Source organism: Elephas maximus, chromosome X (genome assembly GCF_024166365.1).
Source record: "Elephas maximus indicus isolate mEleMax1 chromosome X, mEleMax1 primary haplotype, whole genome shotgun sequence".
In the NCBI taxonomy this organism is placed as follows: domain Eukaryota; kingdom Metazoa; phylum Chordata; class Mammalia; order Proboscidea; family Elephantidae; genus Elephas; species Elephas maximus.
The window spans coordinates 38,921,803-38,946,485 of NC_064846.1; the positions used below are offsets into that span (position 1 = coordinate 38,921,803).

Here is a 24,683-nt window from a genome sequence, read left to right on the forward strand (position 1 = left end):
CACTTAAGAGTATTGTCCAGTAGCCAAGACTAAGTAATTTTATAATAGGTATTGCCAAAATCAGTCAGATAGAAATATTTATGAGATGGCTACAGTATTTGTTACAGGAGATGAAAGAAATTGATGTGTAAAATTTTAAGAGAACAGGAGGAGCACTAGGGATCATTTAATTTTTTTTTCCTAATAAAAAAAAAACGGAGGGAGATAAGTTAAATTACTCAAGGGCCTCCGTCTTCAAGGTGCTTGCGATATGGTTGGACAGATGATATGTATGAGGATGCAAAAGATGATTGAGATAAAGGCGCCAAAGAATCAAGTACAACCAAGGGCTTAGGCTTTGGAACGTTGAAGGCTGGGTAGGATATTCATATGAGAGGACATTTAGGGTATAGCGAATGAATGAATAAAGGTGAAAAGGTAAGGATGTACAAGGTGAGTTTTGGGATTGTTTCAGGTCGTGGTGTTTAGTTGTAGTAGAGAAAGCAGAAAAATGGAACCAGAAACTAAGAACGTGGATACTATATCGCAGAAGGAAAGCACTGGCAGGTTTTGAGTATGTATGTGATATGAAAACAATTTTTGCGTATTTTATCTGACTTATCATTTGGCTGGGTTGAAGGCTGAATGGATCATGAAGCTGGCATATTTAATATGGGAGTTTAAAAATATGAACGTAATGATTTCTGAAGTTCTTGCTCAAAGGTGAAAACATGATACACCATCAATTCTCATGATAATTAACATAAAAATGTCAGTGTTTTCCTTCATGGAAAAAGTAAGCCCAAGCAGGAGACTTGTAATATTAGTAACATGCATGTATTAGTCATGACATACTGTAGATAATTGTATAAACTCTCACATTACGCCAATAAGCTGTAAAAATTCCTGAAGTAACTGAGAGCATGGTAGCAGCTGCAGCATCAGCTCCTGTTATTTTGCCAGTTGTTCAGAGGCTAGGCAAATTAGCAGGAAGTGGCATGAACCTTCCTGATGCATTTGGGCGCCATTTTGCTCAAAAATAGTCTTTTAAAAGCTAAAACCACATATTGTATTTTGGTATAAAATACGAGCGAAGTGAGAACAACAAGCAGAGATTTACATTAAAATACCTAAAAATGAAAAGCATAAGGGGTGAACCTTTATTTCCGGTACCTCTGAGAAAACTCTGACCTTATACAAACAAACCAAAAATAGTGTGCACATAGAGCAAGATTTGTTTTATAAGTCATAGCTCATTTGTATAGTCAGGGATGAGTGTATTTCTTTAAGTTCCAAAAATGGGCCTGGAGGGCCTCTGTAGATGGGTTTAATTTAGGTTTTCAAAAATTGCTAAGTTTACAATTTCAGAAACATATATTGAATACTTATTTGATTTTTAGGACCTATATGAGAGGAGGTGCCCTGGTGACCTAGTGGTTAAGAGATATAGCTGCAAACCAAAAGGTCGGCAGTTCAAATCCACCAGCTGCTCCTTGGAAACCCTGTGGGGCAGTTCTTCTCTGTCCTATACGGTCACTGTGAGTCAGAATCGACTTGACCGCTTTGATTTTTTTTGGGGTTTATATAAGAAGAGATTGTATTCTTATTATTCGTCTAACTCTTACAAGAGTTAGAGGGAAATATCCAGTTAAATGAAGGTTTTGTTCAGGTGTGTTGATTTGAGCCAAGGATATTTGTAAAAGATTTTTAGGGTGCCTACCTAAAATATATTTTCTAAGATGTGGTATAATTAAATGCTGAAGTACCTATTGCATAATATCTTTGTACTCCACCATAACATAAAGCTAATTTTATGCAGGCTTTGGAAGTTAAAAGGCTATTAACCATTAACACTTTAACCATTAAGAAAGTGTAATTTTCAGACTATATTTCCGGGGGCAAGACAGGTGTCCAGGGCAGCATTGACTCAGAAGGACTATGTGTGTAGTTCTCAGCCCAGAACCCTGGATTCACCACTAGCTACACTGCAGAAGGGCTTTTGATGTCGGGAGATGAGTAACAATGATGGGGTGGGTGTTCGGGCTTCAGGAGTAGTAGCCTCAGGCAGCAGTATTTGACCATTCATTTTTCACTGATTCATTCATTCCGCAAATCTTTTTGTGGACTGGTCACTAAGCAATGTAGGCCCTGTAACAGTGGAAAAAGTAGACAAGATTTGTGCAAGTAACAGTTACAGAGAAAATGATTTTTTAACCAGTACCCCTAGGGAACATTTAAACTATTTAGGGGAATATCAATGTTAGTTTTACGTGAAAAAAAAAACGTACTATTTCTGTGATTATTTTTTTTCCTACTCAGTTAGAAAATTGGAATCCCTGAGTGGTGCAAACATTTAATGCACTCAGTTGATAACCGAAAGATTGGAGGTTCGAATTTACCTAGAGGCAGATTGCAAGAAAGGTCTGGCGATCTACTTCTGAAAAAGTAGCCAATGAAAACCCTGTGGAGCACAATTCTACTCTTACACACGTGGGGTCTTCATGAGTTAGAGTTGAGGTGACAGCAACTGGCTGTTGAAAAATCTGGTCAATTTAAGCTCATTGTATACGTCTCACGACTGTATAATAGCATGAAAAACTATAACAACTAGTTTTCCTTAACAAATAATATTATAAGACTTACTGTCATAGTACTGAAGGGAAATCATGCAATTGAATGTGTCTTTAAAACATAAAATCAGTTCTCATGATTTCCTAGCTGTAACCTGTTGAAAAACATTGATTTTTTTTCTAGTTCTCAATCTGATTGAAATTCTAGTTGAAATACTTAAAATAATGGGCAATGTAAGATTTAATAGGACTCACTCAATATGTGTCAGCACTTGTCCTGTCTATCTATTACATGAAACAGTACTTAAATGGTACCGTATGGACATTGAGTTATAGTGTAGTGGTAGTTAAGAGCACTGTCTCTGTTAGTCGAGATCTGCCGCTTGCTACTTGTCTGACCATATGCAAGTTACTTCATTTCAAGGAGTCATGGTTTCCTCATCTCAAATGTAGAAAACAAGAGCTTTTATGGGAATTAGATAAAATGTACCGTGTTTTTATGTAAATAACGCACACCTTCTGTGTTTATTGGCAGGCTGTACCCTTCCTCCTGGAGGCACCCTCACAAATGCCACCACGCCAATCCTCTGCCACATGTTGCTGTAAAAAAAACAAGCATAGCAGGTTTATGATATCTCACAGGGGGAGGGCGCGTCCAGCAAACACAGAAGGTATGCATTATTTGCATAAAAATACATAGTGAGTGTTTAGCACAGTTCCTAGAATATGGTAAGATTCAATAAATGTTAACTATTATTAACATCATTTGATTTTCAAAGGAAGCTATGGTTATTTAAAATCTATTTTTTACTGTTTTATTTAAAGGAAACATCTACAGAAGACCTTTCAAAAAAGGAGGTAAGTGACAACTTCAGCAATTTAATTGTTCATCAAATAATAGGGGACATTTTTAGCAGATAAATTATTTTCAATTATTTGGGTAAATAATTGAAAAATAAAATGACAGAAATGACCACCAAGCTATGAATGGCTTTGCCTTTAGCTCTTATTGATAGGGTTTATTTTAAATTGCCTATTGCTTATAAAATTTTAAATAAACCGTATCAATAAGAGTTAAAGGCAAAGTCATTCATAGCTTGGGGTCATTTTTGTAATTTTATTTTTTAAAATTGCCTGTTGCTTATAAAATGGAAACCCTGGTGGCATAGTCGTAAAGAGCTAAGACTGCTAACCAAAAGGCTGGCAGATCAAATCCACCAGGTACTCACTTGAAACCTTATGGGGCAGGTCTACCCTGTCCTATAGGGTCACTGTGAGTGAGAATTGAATCATTGGCAATGGGTTTTTTTTTTACTGCTTATAAAATAGCCTAGTTTGGATTATACTTTTAAAAATTGTTTTATTTTGAAATTCTTACAGATTTATAGGAACTTGCAAAGATGGTACAGAGTAGTACTATGTACCCTTCCCCCAGCATCCCCTGATGGTTGCATGTTGTGCAACTATATTGCATTACCAAAGCCAGAAAATTGACATTGGTACAATGTGTGTGTATAGTTTTGTGCCATTTAATTGTATATATACCTCCACGGTCAGGATACAGAAGTATTTCATCACCACAAAGATAATTTAGAGAACTCAAAAGAAGGAAAGAAGGAAAGTCTGAAGTCTGTTGTATTTACCATGTTTTTGCTTACTGTGTTTTTTCTTCCTTCTGATGTTCCAAGATTCCTTTATCATTTCCATTCAGTTTAGAGAACTTCCTTTAGCTATTCTTTTAGAATGGGCTGCTGGTGACAAATTCTCTTAGCTTTCCTTCATCTGAGAATGTCGATTTCTCTTTCACTCCTGAAGAATATTTTCGCTGGATAAAGGATTACCGGTTAACAGTTCTTTTATTTCAGCACTTGAAAAATATTGTGCCACTTCCTTTTGGCCGCCATGGTTTCTGATGAGAAATCCACTGTCCTGGAAATAGTTTTTTCCTCAATAGGTAAAGTATCTTTTCTTTCTGACTGCTTTCGAGATTTTTTCTTTGTCATCAGTTTTCAGAAATTTTACTAGGATGTGTCTTGGCATGGATTTCTTTGAGTTTATCTTATTTGCGGTTTGCTCCTTTTGAATCTGTAGGTTTATACATATGTTTTGCCAGATCAGTAAAGTTTTCATTTATTGTTTCTTTGAGTACTATTTCAACCCAATCCTCTTTCTCTTTTTGGGACCTCAATGACAGAAATGTTATATCTTTTATTATAGTCCCACAGGTCCCTGAGTCTTTGTTCATTTTTTTTTCAGTCTATTTTCTCATTGCCATTCAGGTAATTACTATTCTGTCTTTGAATTCACTCTTTTATCTGTCCCTTCCTTTCCGCTGTTGGGCTCATCGTTTGAGTTAAAAAAAATTTTTTTTGATATTCTATTTTTCAGTTTTAAAATTTTAATTTTGTTCTTTATAACTTTTCTGTTTTTTGAGATTTCTAATTCTTTGCTGAGGGTCTCTAGTTTTTCACTTGTTTCAAGGGTATTCTTTGTCAGATAATTCTGATGTCTGTCATCTTGGTGTTGGCATCTATTAACTGTCTTTTTCATTTAGCTTGAGATCTTACTGGTTTTCAGTATGATGGGTGACTTTTGGTTGAAATCTGGGCACCTTGGGTATTATGTCATAAGATTCTGGATCTTATTTAAATAATATGTTTTGCTGGCTTCCCCTGACACTGCTCTGTCAGGGGGAGTGGAGAGTGCTGGAGTGCTGCTTCATTACTGCCGGCCGGGTCTAGAAGTTTAGGTTCCCCATATGACTCCCACTGACACCAAATAGAGTGGTTCCTTGTGGAAATTTTGGTTGCTTACTAGGCGTCCAGTGATACCTGCCAAGAGAGGGGTAGGAATGCTTTATTAACTCCACTGACACCATGAAAGTGGATGGCCTTGTTTCCACTGAGAAATGGTGAAGGTCCCGACACTCCACTAGGCCTCCTCTGACACCCACCCCAGGGGAGAGGGGTAGGGGTGCCTCTTTATAGCCTCAGAAGGATGTAAGTCAAGATTTTTCACTAGACCTTTCCTAACATTCATGGAGTAGGTAGACACATTTTTTTCTGTGGTGTTTTTTTGGAGTTGAGTGGTTATTGTCTAACAGTCTTCTGTCTTACTAAGCATTCTGTTTCCTGGTCTTTTTGGTAGAGAACAGGATTTTCTTGGGACATTTTTTCCTTTTGTCTACGTCCAATGTCATTTCCCAGTTGCTGGCTTCTTCAGCCCCATGTCTGGAATATATGAGGCACAAAGAAAACCCAAGGAACTCACTATTATGTTGTTCCTTAGGTTCTGAGGTCTCTAGCCAGTCTTTTTCTCTCCTCCTTTCAGAGTCTTCTATTTTTTATTCAAGTTTGTTTTATAAATAAAGTCCATGGCTTTTAGCTGTACTTCGTAGGAGGAATACAGAAAAGTGCATGTACTCCATCTTTGCAGAAGCAGAGTTTCAGTCTATTTCTGGCCTTATTGAATTCTTGTTACTATTGTTTAATTACATCTCAAAACTTGAAACTGGAGACTAATTCTTATCATAACTAATGAGACACTTTTTAGAGTGGCATTATGTACCATCTTGCTGCTCTGGCAGTAATATTATTCAAAATTATCTTTATATAGGCAACCATGCCTTTGATTAAAAGCAAAGTGCTAAATTTAAGAAACATGTACCATGTGGACAAGAATCTGTTTAACTTTTAAGAATTTACTTCCTTTTTAAAAATAAAACTGTTTGAGGTAAAGGCAATAAAAGTGATGGGATGTATAGATGATATAGCTTTTACTGAGAGAAAGATCTTGGAGACGTGGAATCTCTTTTATGGAGAGAAAAAACTTGGGGACTGGTGTCCTACTGAATTTTGTAAAGTAATTAAATGCTTAAGTAACAGTTAAATGTAAAAGTAATTGCAATACCAGTTAACTAGTAAGCACATCACTCTTTCTAAAATCCTTTGCAGACATGTAATATTAGCACATATTATTGTTTTATATGCCTTGAAACAGTAAATATAGATTGGATTGATTGAAAGGCATTCTGCTTTTACAATAAATTTCCCAAGTACTTCATTATCTCACTGTGATTTTACCTTGTCCTTTCTATTGTGTTACTCTGAAGGGAGTTAGAGAGCATGGCTTCAAAATAACAGCAGCAGTGGCAAATTTTCTCCTCTTCCTCCTGTTGAGGTTCTCTAATAAGGGGAAAAAAAAATTCCATTGATGGCCACATAAGAAAATTTAACTAGGGATAATAAAATATTCAGAGTTGAATGTTTGTATATAGATCATTTATATCAACCCCTTCAATTTACAGATGAGGAAACTGAACCCAGATATCTACTTATAGAAAAATGGAACTAAAACTTAGATTCCCTGATCCTGAGGCCATTATTTTTCCATTAGCTGGAATGGTGAGGTGAATCTCAGACTTTTAGCATGCTCTCAAAGTCTGATGTGGAAGATGACAAGGGGAACAAAGAAAGTTCAGATAAAGTTCTGTGAAATTTAACTTTTCAAGAATTAAAAAATATACTTCAATTCTATCCTATGAATACTTAAGAAAAGGGGAAAGAAATCCAGAATGTTATTTTCAGTCTTTTAGAGAAAGAGATCCTCCTCAAATTTATTAGTTTTTATTATGAAAAGTTATACAGCTCTATTATGAAAATGTGGATATATATATGTATAAAATAGATTCAGTAGATAAAAATTTAAAGAGATAGATGCCACTTCAATATTATAAGGGAGAGTTTCTTTATATCGTTTTGTCTTCCTCTCCATATGATAGATCTGTGAGGACTTTTCTTAGTCCCTCTTAACTGTTTTAATGTCAGCTTTTACATAATGACATTGCTGTTTCCCTGTTTTAAGCCTTTTTTTATCTTGATTTATTTCTGTGATCTCCCTATCTTGGTTGACATCTGGTTGCTCACTCCTGTTTTCTAGTCTTGGGTTGATATCTGGTATTATTGATTTTCTAACCAGAGAACTCCCTTGATTTGGTTTTTACAAATTCTCTATAGACTTCCGTTTATCTGGAAGTGTCCTAATTTTGCCTGACAGTTTTCCAGGATATATGATTCTTGGCTGGCAATTTTTTTCCTTTAATGCTTTATATAAGTCATCCCAATGCCTTCTTGCCTGAATGGTTTCTGCCAACTACTCTGAGCTTATTCTTATTGACCCTTCTTTATAGGTGACTTTTCATTTATACCTAGCTGCTCCTAAAATTCTCTCTTTGTCTTTGGTTTTGGCAAGTTTGATTATAATATGTCTTGGTGACTTTCTATTAAAACCTACCATCTTGGATAGATATTGTCTCATCTTTCACCTACCATCTTGGATAGATATTGTCTCAACTTTTACAATATCAGGGAAGCTTTCTGCCAACAAATCTTCAAGAATTCTCTCTGTATTTTCTGTTATCCCTCCCTGTTCTGGTATTCCAATCACTCGTAGGTTATTTCTTTTGATAGAGTCCCACATGGTTCTTAGGGTTTGTAATTTTTTGTAATTCTCTTATCTTATTTTTCTTCAAATATATTGGTGCCAATTGTTTTTTATCTTCAATCTCACATATTTTGTCTTCCACATCCACAATTCTGCTCCTCTGACTTTCTATTGAGTTGTCTAATTCTGTAATTTTATTGTTAATCTTCTGAATTTCTGAGATATGTCGCTATGGATTTTTGCAACTTTTTTCATTATGTCCTTGAATAACCTTTTTCATTTCTTCAGCTGCTTTATCTGTGTGTTTCTTGGCTTGTTCTGCATATTGCCTGATCTCCTTCCTGATGTCTTGAAGGGTTCTGTATATTAATCTTCTGTATTCTGCATATGGAAACCCTGGTTGTGTAGTGGTTAAGTGCTATGGCTACTAACCAAAGAGTCAGCAATTTGAATCCACCAGGTGCTCCTTGGAAACTCTATGGGGCAGTTCTACTCTGTCCTATAGGCTTGCTATGAGTTGAAATGGACGCAGTAGCACTGGGTTTTGATCTTTTGGTTTGGTATTCTGCATCTGGTAATTCCCGAAGGCACCTTAATGCAGAAGATGCCTTGATTCTTTGTTTTGAGAGCTTGTTGAAGTGAACATGGACTGCTTCTTTATGTGATTTGGTACTGACTGTTGTTTCTGAGCCATCTATAAGTTATTGTATCACTTTATTTTATGTTTGCTTACTGTATCCTAGCTTCTTGGTTTGTTTTGTTTTGATGTGCCCAGATAGGTTGCTTGAGTGAGCTAGCTTGATTACTTTCGCCTTTGATTCTGTAAATTCCTGTCACCAGAAGGTGAGAGCTGTTATCAGGCATATGAGCCTAGGTATCCATGCACTTTTGTTGTATGGATTCAGCTCAGGTGTCTTTCTTGTATGGATTCAGCTCACATGCACTTTTCTTGTATGGATTCAGCTCAGGTGTCCAAATAATTGGCCACCCAGTGCGTGCTACAGGCTTTGTTCTACAGTCTTAGAGGATCAGGGGCAATTGGTGTAGGTACAGGTATCCGGTTGTAGCAGCAGGGGATCATGCTCTGAACAAGGCAGGGGGCTGACAACCCTCCACCAAGTGTCTGTGAGGAAAGCACATCTATAAGGGAGATTTTCTGATGAAGCTATTAAAAATGGAATAGGCCATCTCAATGTGCAGGGAGTTCCCCATCACTGGAGGTGATCAAGAGAAATGATAGTCTAGAGGAGAATTAAGCATGGTGTATTGGTGGGACCCAGACAATCTCTAAGGTCCCTTTCAACTTTAAGATTCTGTGATTTGAATTTTTTAAATTCTTCCCTAACATCCTTGTTATGTCCCATTAGAATATCACCAAATCTGTGTTACATCATAAGTGTACGTAGGACTAACATTTTAATACCTACCTCAAGGACTAGAAGAATTTTAAGTAGAAGACCAGATATAGTCTGAATGCTGGAAATTTTCCACTGAAACGGGATATGAAACTTGGGAGAAACAGTGGTAAATGATGGTTAAAGCTTCCTGATTAACAATATAAAGTTGGCCCCTCAGACTGTATACGACCCATTTCTCCTTGCTGATAACTTTCAGGTTTGCCTGTCTCTATTCAACCCGCTGTATATCTGTCAGGTAGGTTTCTCTAGATCAAATCACATAGTTTCAAATCTGGGAGATACCTTAAGAGATTTTGGACCTGCTTGGCCCCCAACATGGTTTAGAGATGAGGAAGCTGAGGTGCCAAGAGGTGAATTACCTTTTTCAGAGTTATGCCTTTTAGCAGAATGGAGATTAGAAACAAAGTCCCTTTCTGACTCCCTAGTCCTATTTTTCCATTTTAAGTCTCATTATAGTCACAGAGCTAGCTACCTGCAGAATTACTGGAATAGTTTACCTACATAAATTGTTTCTTCTTTGGAATCTCTTTGGTGCAAAGGGACACTATGACCTCAGGTGAAATGTGGGTTTCACCTAAGGGTTTGTTCGTGAAGTAAAAGCCTCAACCATAAATCTTTCAGCAATCTTCAGTTCAGCCACTCTTGCAGGTTGAGAAAAAACTGGTTCTCAAAGGGTCCAGAACTTCTTTGAATGCATATTTATTTATGAGTCTGACCTGGCAGTAGATATTCATACATATTTCACACAGTGCAAAAACGTGTTAACCTCGTCCTTCCGTAGTGTTTCTACTTGTACTGTTCTTCATAAATTGCTTTTTCTTCATCTATCATGGGAACTTCCAGAACGTTTTCAATGGATGTTTTTTGGATTAATGGATTAATGGCAGCCTTGTTGGAGTGAGATGGAATCTCATCATACTTTTAATTTGCATTTCTCTAATGGCTAATGATCGAGAGCATTTTCTCATGTATCTGTTAGCTTCCTGAATATCTTCCTTAGTGAAGTGTGTGTTCATATCCTTTGCCCACTTTTTGATTGGGTAGTTTGTCTTCTTTGCCCATTTTTAAAATGAGCTATTTGTCTTTTTGTGCTTGAAGTTTTGCAGAATCTTGCAGATTTTAGAGGTTAGACCCTGATTGGATATGTTGTAGCCAAATTTTTTCCCCCTAGTCTGTAGGTTATCTCTTTCATCTTTTGGTGAAGTCTTTTGATGAAGTGTTTGATTTCTAGGAGCTCGCAGTTATCTAGTTTCTATCCTGGTGGTAATGTAGTGTTTTCTGTTTATGCCATGTATTAGGGCTTCTAGCATTGTCCTTATTTTTTCTTCCATGATCTTTATCATTTTAGATTTTATATGTAGGTCGTTGATCCATTTTGAGTTAGTTTTTGTGCATGATGTGAGGTATGGTTCTTGATTCATTTTTTTGCAGATGGGTATCCAGTTATGCCAGCTCCATTTTTTAAAGAGACTCTCTTTTTCCCATTTAACGGACTTTGGACCTTTGTCAAATATCAATCATTGTAGCTGGATGAATTTACGCCTGGATTCTCAATTCTGTTCCGTTGGTCTATATATCTGTTGTTGTACCAGTACCAGGCTGTTCTGATGATTGTGACAGTAAACCTATTTCATGTTCCACTAATGGGCCCAGATCACTTGAAAAACTCACTGGCTTAACCGTGTTAGTTGGAAATCAGAGCTATCACCACCTTCACTACCAAACATTATTGGGTATTACCCTTTTCTTACTGCTCAGTAAGAATCCTCACTTTTTCTCTAAACACAATTTAATCTTTGTTATAACTTAAAAAAAAAATTAAACCATAAAACCAGTTATACTGTCAGGCTAAAAAATGGTAAATGGAGCAGTAGAAAGAATGTACTTTAAAACTGGAAAATTTTCTCTGTACTTTAAGTTATTTTACTTGTGTTAGAACTTAAAAAAAAAAAAAAACTACCTGTTAAAATTAGAATGATGATGTTCAGGCTTTGAGGAGCTCTAGCCCTTTGGTGTTTGTGTGTTTTAATTATGTTATTATCTTATAGTTGAGAGTCTTTTAAGTAACAGAAACACACTTCAGCTAGCACTAGCTTAGATGGTTGGAGGGAGTGGATGGTAGGGAAGACGAGGGCAGGAAGCCTCCTTTAAAAGGACCGTGAATAGGGAGCTGGAAAGCCTCAATAAGCTTGGCAGTCATTTTCACAGCCACCTAGGATTTTTATTTTTGGCTGTGATGATTTCGTCTTTGCTTTTCCTCTGTGACTGTTTCATCTCTTCATCTCTCCTGATTGACTGACTTTCTCTGGTTCCCTGTGCACACGGCTGCCCTAAGACCCTGTGTTTACTTCTAGCCAGTGTAGAATTGCTATGCCCCAATTCTCAGTTCCCAGGAGAGATAGTATAATTAGTTTAGCTTTAAGGAAAATCTCCATGCTGGTCCAATTAGCTGTGTCCAAGTGGGGTGGAATTAGAAAATACAACCCATGTGTTTACTTTTTTGGGTAGAAGGTATGCAGTTCTCCAAGATTAAGGAGGGTGTTGGGTCTAAGCTAATACCTTAAAAGATGTTTACTTCAAATTTTGAAAGTGCTGGTTGGCATGCATTTATCTTTTAAAATAATTTTAATTAATTTGGTTTCCATAATACAGAAGTTCATCAAGCCTCGCCCATTCAGACTGTTGGTGATAGTTTAAAGAAACAAAGAAACAAAAAAAACCCCAAAACTATTCCTGTGAAGTCAATTCTGACTCATAGTTTGATAACCTAGGGTATTAAACAAAACAAGACCAGGTTAACCAACAAAAACTGATCCCATTGCGGATGAATCGATTCTGACTCATAGTGACCCTAAAGTACACAGTAGAACTTCCCCATAGGGTTTCTAAGGTTATCTGTGGAGGTGCTGGTGAGTTTGAAGTACTGACTTTTAGGTAAGTAGCCAGGCGCTTAACCACTGTACCATCACGATTCCTCAAAGACAAAGTTAAGAGTTGCAAAACACTGGAATCAAAACATTACTTTCCTTCCTTCCTTCCTTTATTTTCTAATAAATTTTTTTTGTGGTTGAGAATACATACAGCAGAATATACACCAATTCAATAATTTCTACATGCACAATTCAGTCACAGTTTTTACATTCTTCGAATTGTGTAACCATTCACACCCTCCTTTTCTGAGTTATTCCTCCCCCCTTAATATATGCTCAATGACCCCAAGTTTCCTATCAAACCTTTTGAGTTGCTGTTATCAACTTGATCCCCTATAGATAGATCTTAAAAGAGCATAATGCTGAAAGTAGCCATTTTGTTCAACTTAAGCCAAAGTATTGTTTGGTTTTAAGAAGACTTCAGGTAATAGTTTTGGCTTAAGCTTTAAAGATTATCTCAGGGCAATAGTTTGCCATTTTAACCATTTTAAGCGTACAATTCAGTGACATTAATCATATTCACCATGTTGTACTACTATCATCACCATCCATTTCCAAAAGTTTTTCATCACCGCAAATAGAAACTCAGTGCCCCTTAAGCAATAACTTCTCATCTGCCCTTCGTCCAGCCCCTGGTGAGTACTAATAAGTTTTGTCTCTATGTATTTACCTGTTGCAGTTATTTCACATAAAGGTAAGTCTATTCAGTCCTTACAACTACCCTTAGAAAAGTAAGCATTATTATCCCAGGACCAATTAACAAATTAAAACCTAGGGAAAACAGCAAATATGTGTCTGGTCTGGGTTTTGAGCTCAAGTCTATGTGACTTGTGAGTGTCTCCTCTCTTGATTCTATCCTTCGGAAGTATGAAAAGTTAACTTACAAGTCCTTTTTAGAGGAGCCTGTAAGTATAATATCTATAACTGTATAGAAGCTACCTGGCTCATTTTTTTGTCTGTATATTTAATACATCCCCACCTGTCTGCCAGTTTGTCATACTGTTGGAGCTTGCATGTTGCTATGATGCTGCAAGCTATACCACGGGTATTCAGATGCCAGTAGGGTCACCCATGGTGGTCAGGTTTCAGCAGAGTAAGACAGACTAGGAAGATATTTGAAGATATACCCTGAAGTACAATGCTGTCAGGGATAAGATAATATCCATATACCTACAAGACCAGTTAATATGGCTATTAATCAAATTTATGCACCAACCACTAAGGCCAAAGATGAGGAAATTTTTACCAACTTCTGCAGTTTGAAATTGATCGATAATTACTGGTGATTGAAATGTGAACGTTGGAAACCGAAGGATCGGTTGCTGGAAAATATAGCTTCAGTGATAGAAATGATCCTGGAGATAGCATGATAGAATTTTGTAAGACCAACAACTTCTTCATTACAAACACCTTTTCTCATCAATGTGAATGGCAACTTATACACACGGACCTCGCCACATGGAATACATGGGAATCAAATTGAGTACATTTGAGGAAAGAGACCAAGGAAAAGCTCAATATTGTCAGTTGGAACAAGGCTAGGGACCAACTGTGAAACAGACCATCAATTGCTCATATGCAAGTTCAAATCGAAACTGAAGAAAATTGGAACAAGTCCGTGAGAGCCAAAGTCTAACCCCACCTGAATTTAGAGACCATCTGAAGAATAGATTTGATGCTTTGAACACTAATGACCGAAGATCAGACGACTTGTACAATGACATCAAGGACATCATACATGAAGAAAGCAAGAGGTCATTAAAAAGACAGTAAAGAAAGAACAGACCGAAATGAGTGTTAGAAGAGACATTGGAACTTGCTCTTCAACATTGAGTAGGTAAAGCAAAAGGAAGAAATGACGAAGTAAATGAACTGAACAGAAGGGTTCAAAGGTTGGCTTGAGAAGACAAAGTATTATAATGACGTGTGCAAAGAACTGGAGATAGAAAACCAAGAGGGAGGAACACGCTTGGCATTTCTCAAGCTGAAAAAGAACTGAAGCAAAACTTCAAGTCTGGAGTTGCAATAGTGAAGGGTTCTATGGGGAAAATATTTAACAATGCAGGAAGTATCAAAAGAAGATGGAAGTAAAACACAAGAGTAATTAAACCAAAAAGAACTATTCGATGTTCAACCATTTCAAAAGGTAGCATATGATCAAGACCTGATGATACTGAAGGAAGAAGTCCAAGGAGCACTGAAGGCATTGGTGAAAAAGAAGGCTCCATGAATTGACAGAATATCAATTGAGGTATTTCAACAAACAGATGCAGCACTGGGAGTGCTTACTTGTGTAGGCCAAGAAATTTGGAAGACAGCTATCTGGTAAACTGACTGGAAGAGATCCATATTTATGCCTATGCCAAAGAATGTGGAAATTATTGAATAATATCATTAATATCACATGCAAGGAAAGTTTTTCTGAAGATCACTCAAAAGTGGCTGCATCAGTATATCGACAGGTAGCTGCCAGAAGTTCCGGCTAGTTCCAAAAGAGGACATGGAACCGGATATATTACTGCTTATGTCAGATGAATCTTGGCTGAAAGTACAGAATACCAGAAAGATGTTTACCTGTGTTTTATTGACTATGCAAAGGCATTCGACTATGTGGATTATAGCAAATTATGAATAATATTGTGGAGAATAGGGATTTCAGAGTACTTATTTGTGCTCATGAGGCACCTGTACATAGACTGAGAGGCAGTTGTTCAGACAGAGTAAGGGGATACAGACTGGTTTAAAGTCAGGAAAGGTGTGTGTCAGGAATGTATTTTTTCACCATACCTATTCAATCTACGCTCAGCAAATCTGAGAAGCTGGATTAAATGAAGAACGGGGCATCAGAATTCATGGAATACTCATTAACAACCTGCAGTAGGTAGATGACACAACCTTGCTTGCTGAAAGAGTACTTGAAACACTTACTGAAGAAGATCAAAGATCACAGCCTTTAGTATAGATTGAACCTCAACATAAAGAAAACAAAAATCCTCACAACTGGACCAATGAGCAACATCATGATAAACGAGGAGAAGATTGAAGTTGTCAAGGATTTCATTTTACTTGGATCCACAATGAACAGTCATGGAAGCAGCAGTCAAGAAATCAAAAGAAGCATAGCATCGGGCAAATCTCTTCAAAGTGTTGAACAGCAAAGACTTCACCTTGAAGACTAAGGTGCGCCTGACCCAAGCCATGGTGTTTTCAATCGCATAATATGCACGTGAAAGCTGGACAATGGACTAGGAAGACTAAGGAAGAATTGGTGTTTGCGAAGAATATTGAATATACCATGGACCGCCAAAAGAATAAACAAACCTGTATTGGAAGGAGTAAAACCAGAATGCTACTTAGAAGTAAAAATGGCAAGAGTGCATCTTATATACTTGGGATATGTTGTCAGGAGAGATCACTCCCTGAAGAAGGACGTCATGCTTGGTAAATGTACAGGGTCAACCAAAAAGAGGTAGACCCCTAACCAGATGGATTGACACAGTGGCTGCAACAATGGGCTCAAGCATAACGATTGTGGGCATGGCACAGGACTGGGCAGTGTATCTATTGTTCTGTTGTGCATAGGGTCGCTATGAGTTGGAACGTAACAACAATGGCATATTTAATACTCTTGGTGCAGTGCTTAAGTATGCCGCTAACTGAAAGGTCGGCGATTTAAGCCCACCAGTTACCCCATGGGAGAAAGTGTGGCAGTCTGCTTCCATAAAGATTTCAGCCTTGGAAATCCTCTGGGCAGTTATACTCTGTCCTATACTGTTTCTTTTTGGAACCTACGACTCAGAATTGACCTGAAGGCAACAGGTTTTAATATTTAACACTTAACATCTGGCAACCATTTCTCCAAACCTTGCGCTAAAAGAAAGTCATAACAGTTATCTAATGTTAGTCACTTAAGCACCTGTATTTTTCAGAGGTCTTTAAAGTGAGAAATCAATATTTAAAAGTAGCAGTAGTTTCTTCAGTTAGGAAAAAATGTTTTTTAACCTTATATTCTAAAGATTAATGCATGCTAAATTCAGAAGTAGGGGGGAAAAAGGGAAAGCTGGCCTTTTCCAGTCTCAGTAAACAAGGATAGAGAAGGAAAGACAGGCAAATCACTATAAGGCAGTATTTTAAGCTTCTTATGTTTAACCGCTTGAAACCTTTCATTTTTCAAAACAACACGTTTTTAAGATGAAAAATCAGAAAGCAATATTCTTTAGAAATAGTTGAAGATGAATGTTTTTAACATAATTTTTTTATGTCTTCAAGGAAAACAAATTTAAATTGTTATTGATGATGTTGATAGAGGCAAAAGAATTTCAAATATTAATGATTTTTACCTGTGAGGTAATGATGGTTTACCCTCTAACTTGTCAACCTAAATGGCTTCAGCAAATAAAATTAAAACGAATAACCATTTGGTTTATTGCAAGTTCAAACTTAGTCTGAAATAATTTAAAACATTGCTAGTGTGTAATTTCTAAAATAACCATTTTATGTCCTTGGGTGGTAAGACCGTCCACTAAGGCTCTAACAAAAGATAAAAATGTGTTTTCTTTGTAGTTAAGATGTTGAAAAATGGTCTTATCTCTTAAGTTTAATTTGATAGAAATCAAATCTAGTCTATTGCTTTACCAAGAATGCATGACCTTTTTAAGTGGAGACTGGGGATGTGGGTGAGCCTGATACTCTAAAGTTCCACTGATACAGTCCTTCAGGGCATGAAAAGAGGGACCAAATTCATTGTTTTATTTCTATAGTTGTTTGACTGTTGCATTAGAGGTTATATTTTCTAGTTCAGGTACAGTATAACATAATTTCAGCATCAAAAGTCAGAGGCATCTTTGCATCTTTAAGTCTTGACTAAACTGCTTTCAGGTTTTTTGTTCGAAAAGGTTCTAATTAAAATTAACCCCAAGTTACTGGCTCAGATGTTGACCCAGGCTTAGGGAAATTGAAGCCCATTTAGAGTTAAGGGGTTGAACCAATTGTCCTTTGTAGGTCCCTTCAGTGCCTCTAATGTCTTGCTTATTAGTATGCTTAGAGTGGGGATGGAAGCTTATTGTTAATAGAATTTTCTTCTAAAACTAAGCCCAGTGTATTGTGGCCTCTTGACCTTTAACTTTTATTGACTCCATGACCCCCTTTCCTAATTCATCTGAATTTTAAAACATATACAGCCTAGATGGCGTACAACTAAGCTTTACTGTAGCGTTGTGCATATTATCTGGGTTTTAGATTGTAGTTAAAGAATTGATTTATTAGTCAATTTCAACTTTTTGGCATTCTTGCAGGATTGAAATGGTAACCAGTCCCTCTTCCTATATTCCATTTTAGACCCCTTAATCAACCCTGGTATTATGACAGCTACTGGATAAGGTCTGAAAGAATTATGAGGTCACCTTGCATATTCATACTTAATTGTTGGGTTTCTTATAAACCACTTCTCCATTGTACCTTAACCTCTTCTTTGCTTTCAATTTTGGGACTTTTGCTTTTTAGTCCTTCTTGCTGAACTATCAGAGGACCAGTAATGCAGAACATTCTTCCTTTTCCTATTGACCAGATGTAGGGCCAGATTATGATCTCTCCTCCTAGTTCAGGACTCTGCAAGTCATTGTATATGTCTCAACTCTATCAGCCCCCATACCCCTTTCAAACATTTTGTAACACTGTTTAAGGAACTGAAAATAAAGCATGCTTCGGAATTGAGTCAACAGCAGCGGGTTTGGTTTGGATTGGTATACATATGAGGCAGTTCTACTCTGTCCTATATGGTTGCTGTGAGTCGGAACTGACTTAACTGCAACGGGTTTGGTTTTTTTTTTTTTAAATACATATAATAAAAACAGAAGGATAATGAACATAATTTATAATAAAAGAATACATACTTCAGGATGTAACTGCAAAGGCACGACTGTACTAAAAGGCGAAATGAAGTAGTCAATACTTTTAGCTACTTCTAAACAGTACGTTCAGGTTTGAGAGAAGTAAGAAGGTAATTTAATATAAGAAGCCCAGGAAATTAAAAAAGTGGTAATACAAGTGGACCATAACATAAAAATGTAAGCATAAGTAATAACAGATAAAAATTATTTGCAAATGATAAGAGAAAGAAGGAAATAATAGAAGTAGTAATAATATGCCAGGACAAATTACAGACTGTCAAAGTTGAGAAAAAGTATGATATTCTCACAAGTGATCTAGGCTATCGTTATAAGTATAGTGTCATAATAATTACCTATGTTACGATATGGGTCAGGATAGTTATGCAGTGTCGGAGAAAACATTTCATATTTTGAAATACACTACTTGTCATGGCATATTTTTGGTATCCAGTACATAGGTTTCATAGTGTTTGTGTATATGTATATATCCCATATGAGCCTTTCAGTTTGTTGTACTGTGGGGCTTGTGTGTTGCTCTGATGCTGGAAGGTAAGCCACTGATATTCAAATTCCAGGAGGGTCACATTAACAGGCTTAAGCTGAACTTCTAGACAAAGATGGACTAGGAGGAACAACCTGGCATTAGCCAGTGAAAACATTATGAACAGCAGCGGAACATTGTCCGACATAATGCCACAAGATGAACCCTTCAGGTTGGAAGGCACTCAAAATACAACTAGGGAAGAGCTACCTCCTTAAAGTAGGGTTGACCTTAATGACATGGATGGAGTCAAACTTTGGCATGACTCACAATGAGAAGAAAGAAGTGCAAACATCCATTAATAATTGGAACGAGGAGTATGTGAAGTATGAATCTAGGAAAATTGTAAATAGTCAAAAATGAAATGGGACGCTTGAAAATAGATATCCTAGTCATTAGGAGTTGCAATGGACTGATATTGGCCATTTTCAATAGGATAATAATATAGTCTACCTCCTTGGGAATGACCACTGAAAGAGGAATGGTGTTGCATCCATCATTAAAAAGATTATTTCAATATTTCAAGATCTATCCTGAAGTACAGTGCTGTCAATGATGGGATAATATCCATACACCTACAAGGAAGACCAGTTAATATGACTATTATTCACATACCAACCGCTAAGGCCAGAGATGAAGAAATTGAAGATTTTTACTGTCTTCTACAGTCTGAAATTGATTGAACATGCAAGCAGGGTGCATTGATCATTACTGGTGATTGGAATGTGAAAGAAGAGAATGAGCCCTTGGAAAATATGGCCTTGGTGATAGAAATGATGTTGAAGATTAAATAGAGAGAATTTTACAAGACCAATGAGTTCTTACTTGCAAAATACTTGTTTTTCAACAACATAAATGGCAAGTATATACGTGGACTTTGCTAGATGGAATACACAGGAATCAAATTCACTACATCTGTGGAAAGAGACAAATAGAAGCTCAATATCAGTCAGAACAAGGGCAGGGGCCAACTGAGGAACAGACCATCAATTACTCATATGCAAGTTCAAGTTGAGGAAAATTAGAAGAAGTCCATGAGTGCCAAAGTACAGCGTTGAGTATATACGACCTGAATTTACAGACTGTCTCAAGAATAAATTTGATACACTGACCACCAATGACCGAAGACCAAACGAGTTGTGGAATGACATCAGGGACATCATCCATAAAGAAAGCAGAAGATCATTAAAAAGACAGGAAATAAAGAAAAAACAAAATGAATGTCAGAAGAGACTCTGAAAGTGGCTGTTGAATGCTAAATACCTAAAGTGAAACGAAGAAATGAAGTAAAGCAACTGAAGAGAAGATTCCAAAGGGTGGCTGTAGAAGACAAAGTTAAATATTTAATGACATGTGCAATGACCTGGAGTTAGAAAACCAAAAGAGAAGAACACATTCAGCATTTCTCAAGCTGAAAGAACTTAAGAAAAAAATTCAAGCCTCGAGTTTCAATACTGAAGGATTCTACGGGCAAAATACAGAATGACGCAGGAAGCATCAAAAGAAGATAGAAGGAATACACAGGCACTGTACCAAAAAGAGTGGTTCAAAGTTCTGTGATTTCAAGAGGTAGCATATGATGAAGACCTAATGATACTGAAGAAAGAAATCCAAGCTGCACTGAAGAAAACGGTAAAAAACAAGGCTTCCGGAATTGATGGAATACCAATTGAGATGTTTCAAAAAACAGATAGAGCAGTGCAAGTACTCACTCATCTATGCCAAGAAATTTGGAAGGCAACTAACTACCTGGCCAATGAACTGGAAGAGATCCATATTTATGCCTATTTCAACGAAAGGTGATCCACCTGAATGTGGAAGTTATTAAACAATATAATTAATATCACAACCAAGTGAAATTTTGCTGAAAATCTTTCAAAAGAAGCTGCAGCATCATATCAACTAGGAATGGCGCGAAATTCAAGCCAGATTCAGAAGAGGATTTGGAGTGAGGGATATCATTGCTGATGTCAGATGGATTTTGGCTGAAAGCAGAGAATACCAGGAAAATTTTTATCTGTGTTTTATTGACTATGCAAAGGCATTCAACTGTGTGGATAACATTGCAAAGAATGGAAATTCTGGAATACTTAATTGAGCTCTTGAGGAACCTTTACATAGATCAAGGGGCAGTCATTCAAACAAAACAATAGGATACTGCATGGTTTAAAGTCAGTAAAGGTGTGCACCAGGACTGTATGCAAAGCAAATAATCTGAGAAGCTGGACACTATGAAGAACAAGACTCGTAAATGAGTCTTAACCTTGCTTGCTGAAAGTGAAGAGGATTTGAAGCATTTACTGTGGTCAAAGACCACAGCCTTCAGTACGGATTTCACCTCAAGATAAAGAAAAGAAAAACCCTCATAACTGGACCAATGAGCAACATCATGATAAACGGAGAAAAGATTGAAGTTGTCAAGGATTTCATTTCACTTGGATCCACAATCAACACCTATGGAAGCAGCAGTCTAGTCGTCTCCCAGGGCTACAGACTTGTGGACAGCTGTAGTGGATTGTACAGAGTGACGGTTCCGATGGAGCCTGTTCCCCCCGAAAACACACAGCTTGCCTATACAGAGAAACATCTCAAACTATGCCATTCCCACCTTCTCCTGTTGCCATGGAAAGACCAAAAATCCAAACCTGTTGCCATAGATTTGATTCTGACTCACAGAGTAGTCCTGCTGCATAGGGTATCCAAGCAGCAGCTAGTGGATTTGAACTGCAGATGTTTTTGTTAGCAGCAGAGCTTGGGTCAAGGAAAAAATAAAAAATGAAATGAAAGTAAAAATAACAAAGATCAGGGCAGAATGAACAATAGAAAAAAATCAGGGAAAGCAGAACTCAATAAAATTGACAAATCATTAGAATAAAGAAGATGCAAATATAAAAAATCAGAAATGAAAGTGGGGACACTACAATATAAAAAGAATTATAAGAGAATAGGATGAAAAACTGTATACCAGCAAGTTAGATATCCTAGATTAAATGCAAAATTTCTAGAATCGCAAACTTTCTAAGATGTCAACAAACAGTAATCAGAAGTTTCCCAGCAAAGAAAAGTCCTGGATCAGATGTGTTCACTAGTGATTTTTACCAAACATTGTAATAACAATCAACATCAGTCCTGCTCAAACTTTTCCAACACTTCCTAACTCGCTCTGTGAGGCAAGCATTACCCTGATACCAAAGCCAGACAATCTCACAAGAAAAGAAACTTACAGGCCAGTAGCCTGTATGAATACAGATGTAAAAATTCTCAAAAAAATTATGGGAAACTGAATAAAAAAGAGTATTAAAAGGATGATACACCATGATAAGTTGAGATTTATCCCAGGAAGGTAAGGGTGTTTCAATATTAGAAAATCAATCAATATAATGCACCGCATTAAACAGTGAAGGATTCTATGCCGAAGATATTAACACAGGAAGCATCGTGGAAAAGATTTTCTAAGGGACAAATATTGTATAAGGCGTGGCGGGAGGCGTGGCGGGAGGCGTGGCGGGAGGCGTGGCGGGAGGCGTGGCGGGAGGCGTGGCGGGAGGCGTGGCGGGAGGCGTGGCGGGAGGCGTGGCGGGAGGCGTGGCGGGAGGCGTGGCGGGAGGCGTGGCGGGAGGCGTGGCGGGAGGCGTGGCGGGAGGCGTGGCGGGAGGCGTGGCGGGAGGCGTGGCGGGAGGCGTGGCGGGAGGCGTGGCGGGAGGCGTGGCGGGAGGCGTGGCGGGAGGCGTGGCGGGAGGCGTGGCGGGAGGCGTGGCGGGAGGCGTGGCGGGAGGCGTGGCGGGAGGCGTGGCGGGAGGCGTGGCGGGAGGCGTGGCGGGAGGCGTGGCGGGAGGCGTGGCGGGAGGCGTGGCGGGAGGCGTGGCGGGAGGCGTGGCGGGAGGCGTGGCGGGAGGCGTGGCGGGAGGCGTGGCGGGAGGCGTGGCGGGAGGCGTGGCGGGAGGCGTGGCGGGAGGCGTGGCGGGAGGCGTGGCGGGAGGCGTGGCGGGAGGCGTGGCGGGAGGCGTGGCGGGAGGCGTGGCGGGAGGCGTGGCGGGAGGCGTGGCGGGAGGCGTGGCGGGAGGCGTGGCGGGAGGCGTGGCGGGAGGCGTGGCGGGAGGCGTGGCGGGAGGCGTGGCGGGAGGCGTGGCGGGAGGCGTGGCGGGAGGCGTGGCGGGAGGCGTGGCGGGAGGCGTGGCGGGAGGCGTGGCGGGAGGCGGGGCGGGAGGCGGGGCGGGAGGCGGGGCGGGAGGCGGGGCGGGAGGCGGGGCGGGAGGCGGGGCGGGAGGCGGGGCGGGAGGCGGGGCGGGAGGCGGGGCGGGAGGCGGGGCGGGAGGCGGGGCGGGAGGCGGGGCGGGAGGCGGGGCGCTTCAACAAATGGAAAAAGCAGCTCTAGAGTTTCCTGCCCAATGGACTGGAAAAGATTCATATATGTGACTATTCCCAAAAAGGTGATCCAACCGAAACTGGAAATTATAGAACAATACGAATATCACATGCAAGCAAATTTTTTGCTGAAGATCAGTCAGAAATGGCCAGAGCAGTATATTAAGAGAAAACTGCCAGAAATTCAAATGCAGAATACAACAGATCCGAAAAATCAGGAAGGAGATCAGGCAATACACAGAACAAGCCATAATGAAAAATTTAATACACTGCAACCAGAAATTCAGAAGATAAACAATGAAACTACAGAATTAGACAACTGCATAGAAAGTTAGAGGAGCAGAATTGTGAAAGTAGAAGGCACAATTTGTGAGAGAAGGTAAAACAACCAATATCTTACTACTAAAATTAGTCAAAACGGGAGAAGTGATGTCACTATGCAAAACAAAACCAAAATAATAAAGAGGGGCCATGGTGGTGAAAGAAGAGATATAAAAAGTTTGGTTTAAACTTAAAAAAAATAGGGGAAACAGTGCTACTCACAAAAATATATAAGAAAAAACTAGAGATTGAGCAGAAAAGACTAAAGATAAACTACGCAGAAAAAATTAAATGGCAAAAAAGGGCCAAGAACACACAAACCACACCTGAATATCAATGTACTAAATGCAGCAATAGGGAGACAGGGTGGTAGAATGGAGAAAAATGATCACTATATGCTGCTACAGGAGACTCCTTAGACCTTGAGACATTAAGCAAACAAAAAACAGGAGTGGCAGTATTTGTGAAAAAATTTACTATAAATTTAAATTCAGAAACGATAAGGACAATATACTGGAGGATATAAGCATATTACGTATGCACTGAATGACATAGAACAGCATTGAAAAGTGAGATAGCTTCACAAGGACAGAACATCTAGAGCTCAAAGATGACTTCATAGACATACACACAAAACCCTAAAGAACCCTCAAGTAAACTACTGAAACTAGAAAGAGTTCAGCAGAGTATTAGGATACAAGGTAAATATTCAAAAAACAACAGGATCAAAGAGGAAATTGACAAATCAGTACAATTTACAATAGGCCGAAAGAAAAACTAGTTAGGAATAAATCTTACCTATAGAAAGAAAAATGCAAGACACTACTGCAAGAATCAAAAAGAGACCTATATAAGTTGTATTGGAAGACTTAACATTGTAAAAAAGTCTTCTAAAAGCTATCCATAGACAACGCAATTGCTATCCAAATTCCAACGACATTATTTAAGAGGTGGGGAAATAAATCACCTATGGAAGGGAAAGAGGCCCCAGATAAGTTAATGATAAGCGGGAGGTCTCTACCTGAATTTAGAACCTATTATACTGCCAAAGTAGTCGAAACAGCCTGGTACTGGTGCAAACCACAGATAGACTAGTGGAACACAATTGAGAATCCAGACATAAATCAATCCAAATATGAGCAGCTGATATTTGACAAAAGCCCTAAAGTCTGTTAAATGGGGAAAAGACAGTCTTTAACAAGTGGTGCTGGCATAACTGGATATCCACC

At 38.5% G+C, this 24,683-nt stretch overlaps 1 protein-coding gene across 15 annotated transcripts in view; it reads left to right on the forward strand.

Moving 5' to 3' along the window:
* Positions 1-24,683, forward strand: part of KLHL13 (kelch like family member 13) — a 168,546-nt gene that overhangs the window by 15,616 nt on the left and 128,247 nt on the right. For 5 of the 15 annotated variants that reach the window (XM_049872658.1, XM_049872656.1, XM_049872668.1 and 2 more), the window contains one exon: positions 3,375-3,407. The exons of 5 other annotated variants lie outside the window; for them this stretch is intronic. Coding sequence is in view for 2 of the 10 variants with exons in the window: in XM_049872670.1 (XP_049728627.1) it covers positions 3,375-3,407 (33 nt within the window). In the remaining 8 variants the exon portion in view is untranslated. Of the gene's footprint in view, positions 1-150; positions 3,221-3,374; positions 3,408-24,683 lie in introns of those variants that run through there. 5 more of the 15 variants (XM_049872666.1, XM_049872667.1, XM_049872657.1 and 2 more) reach the window with 2 other exon arrangements.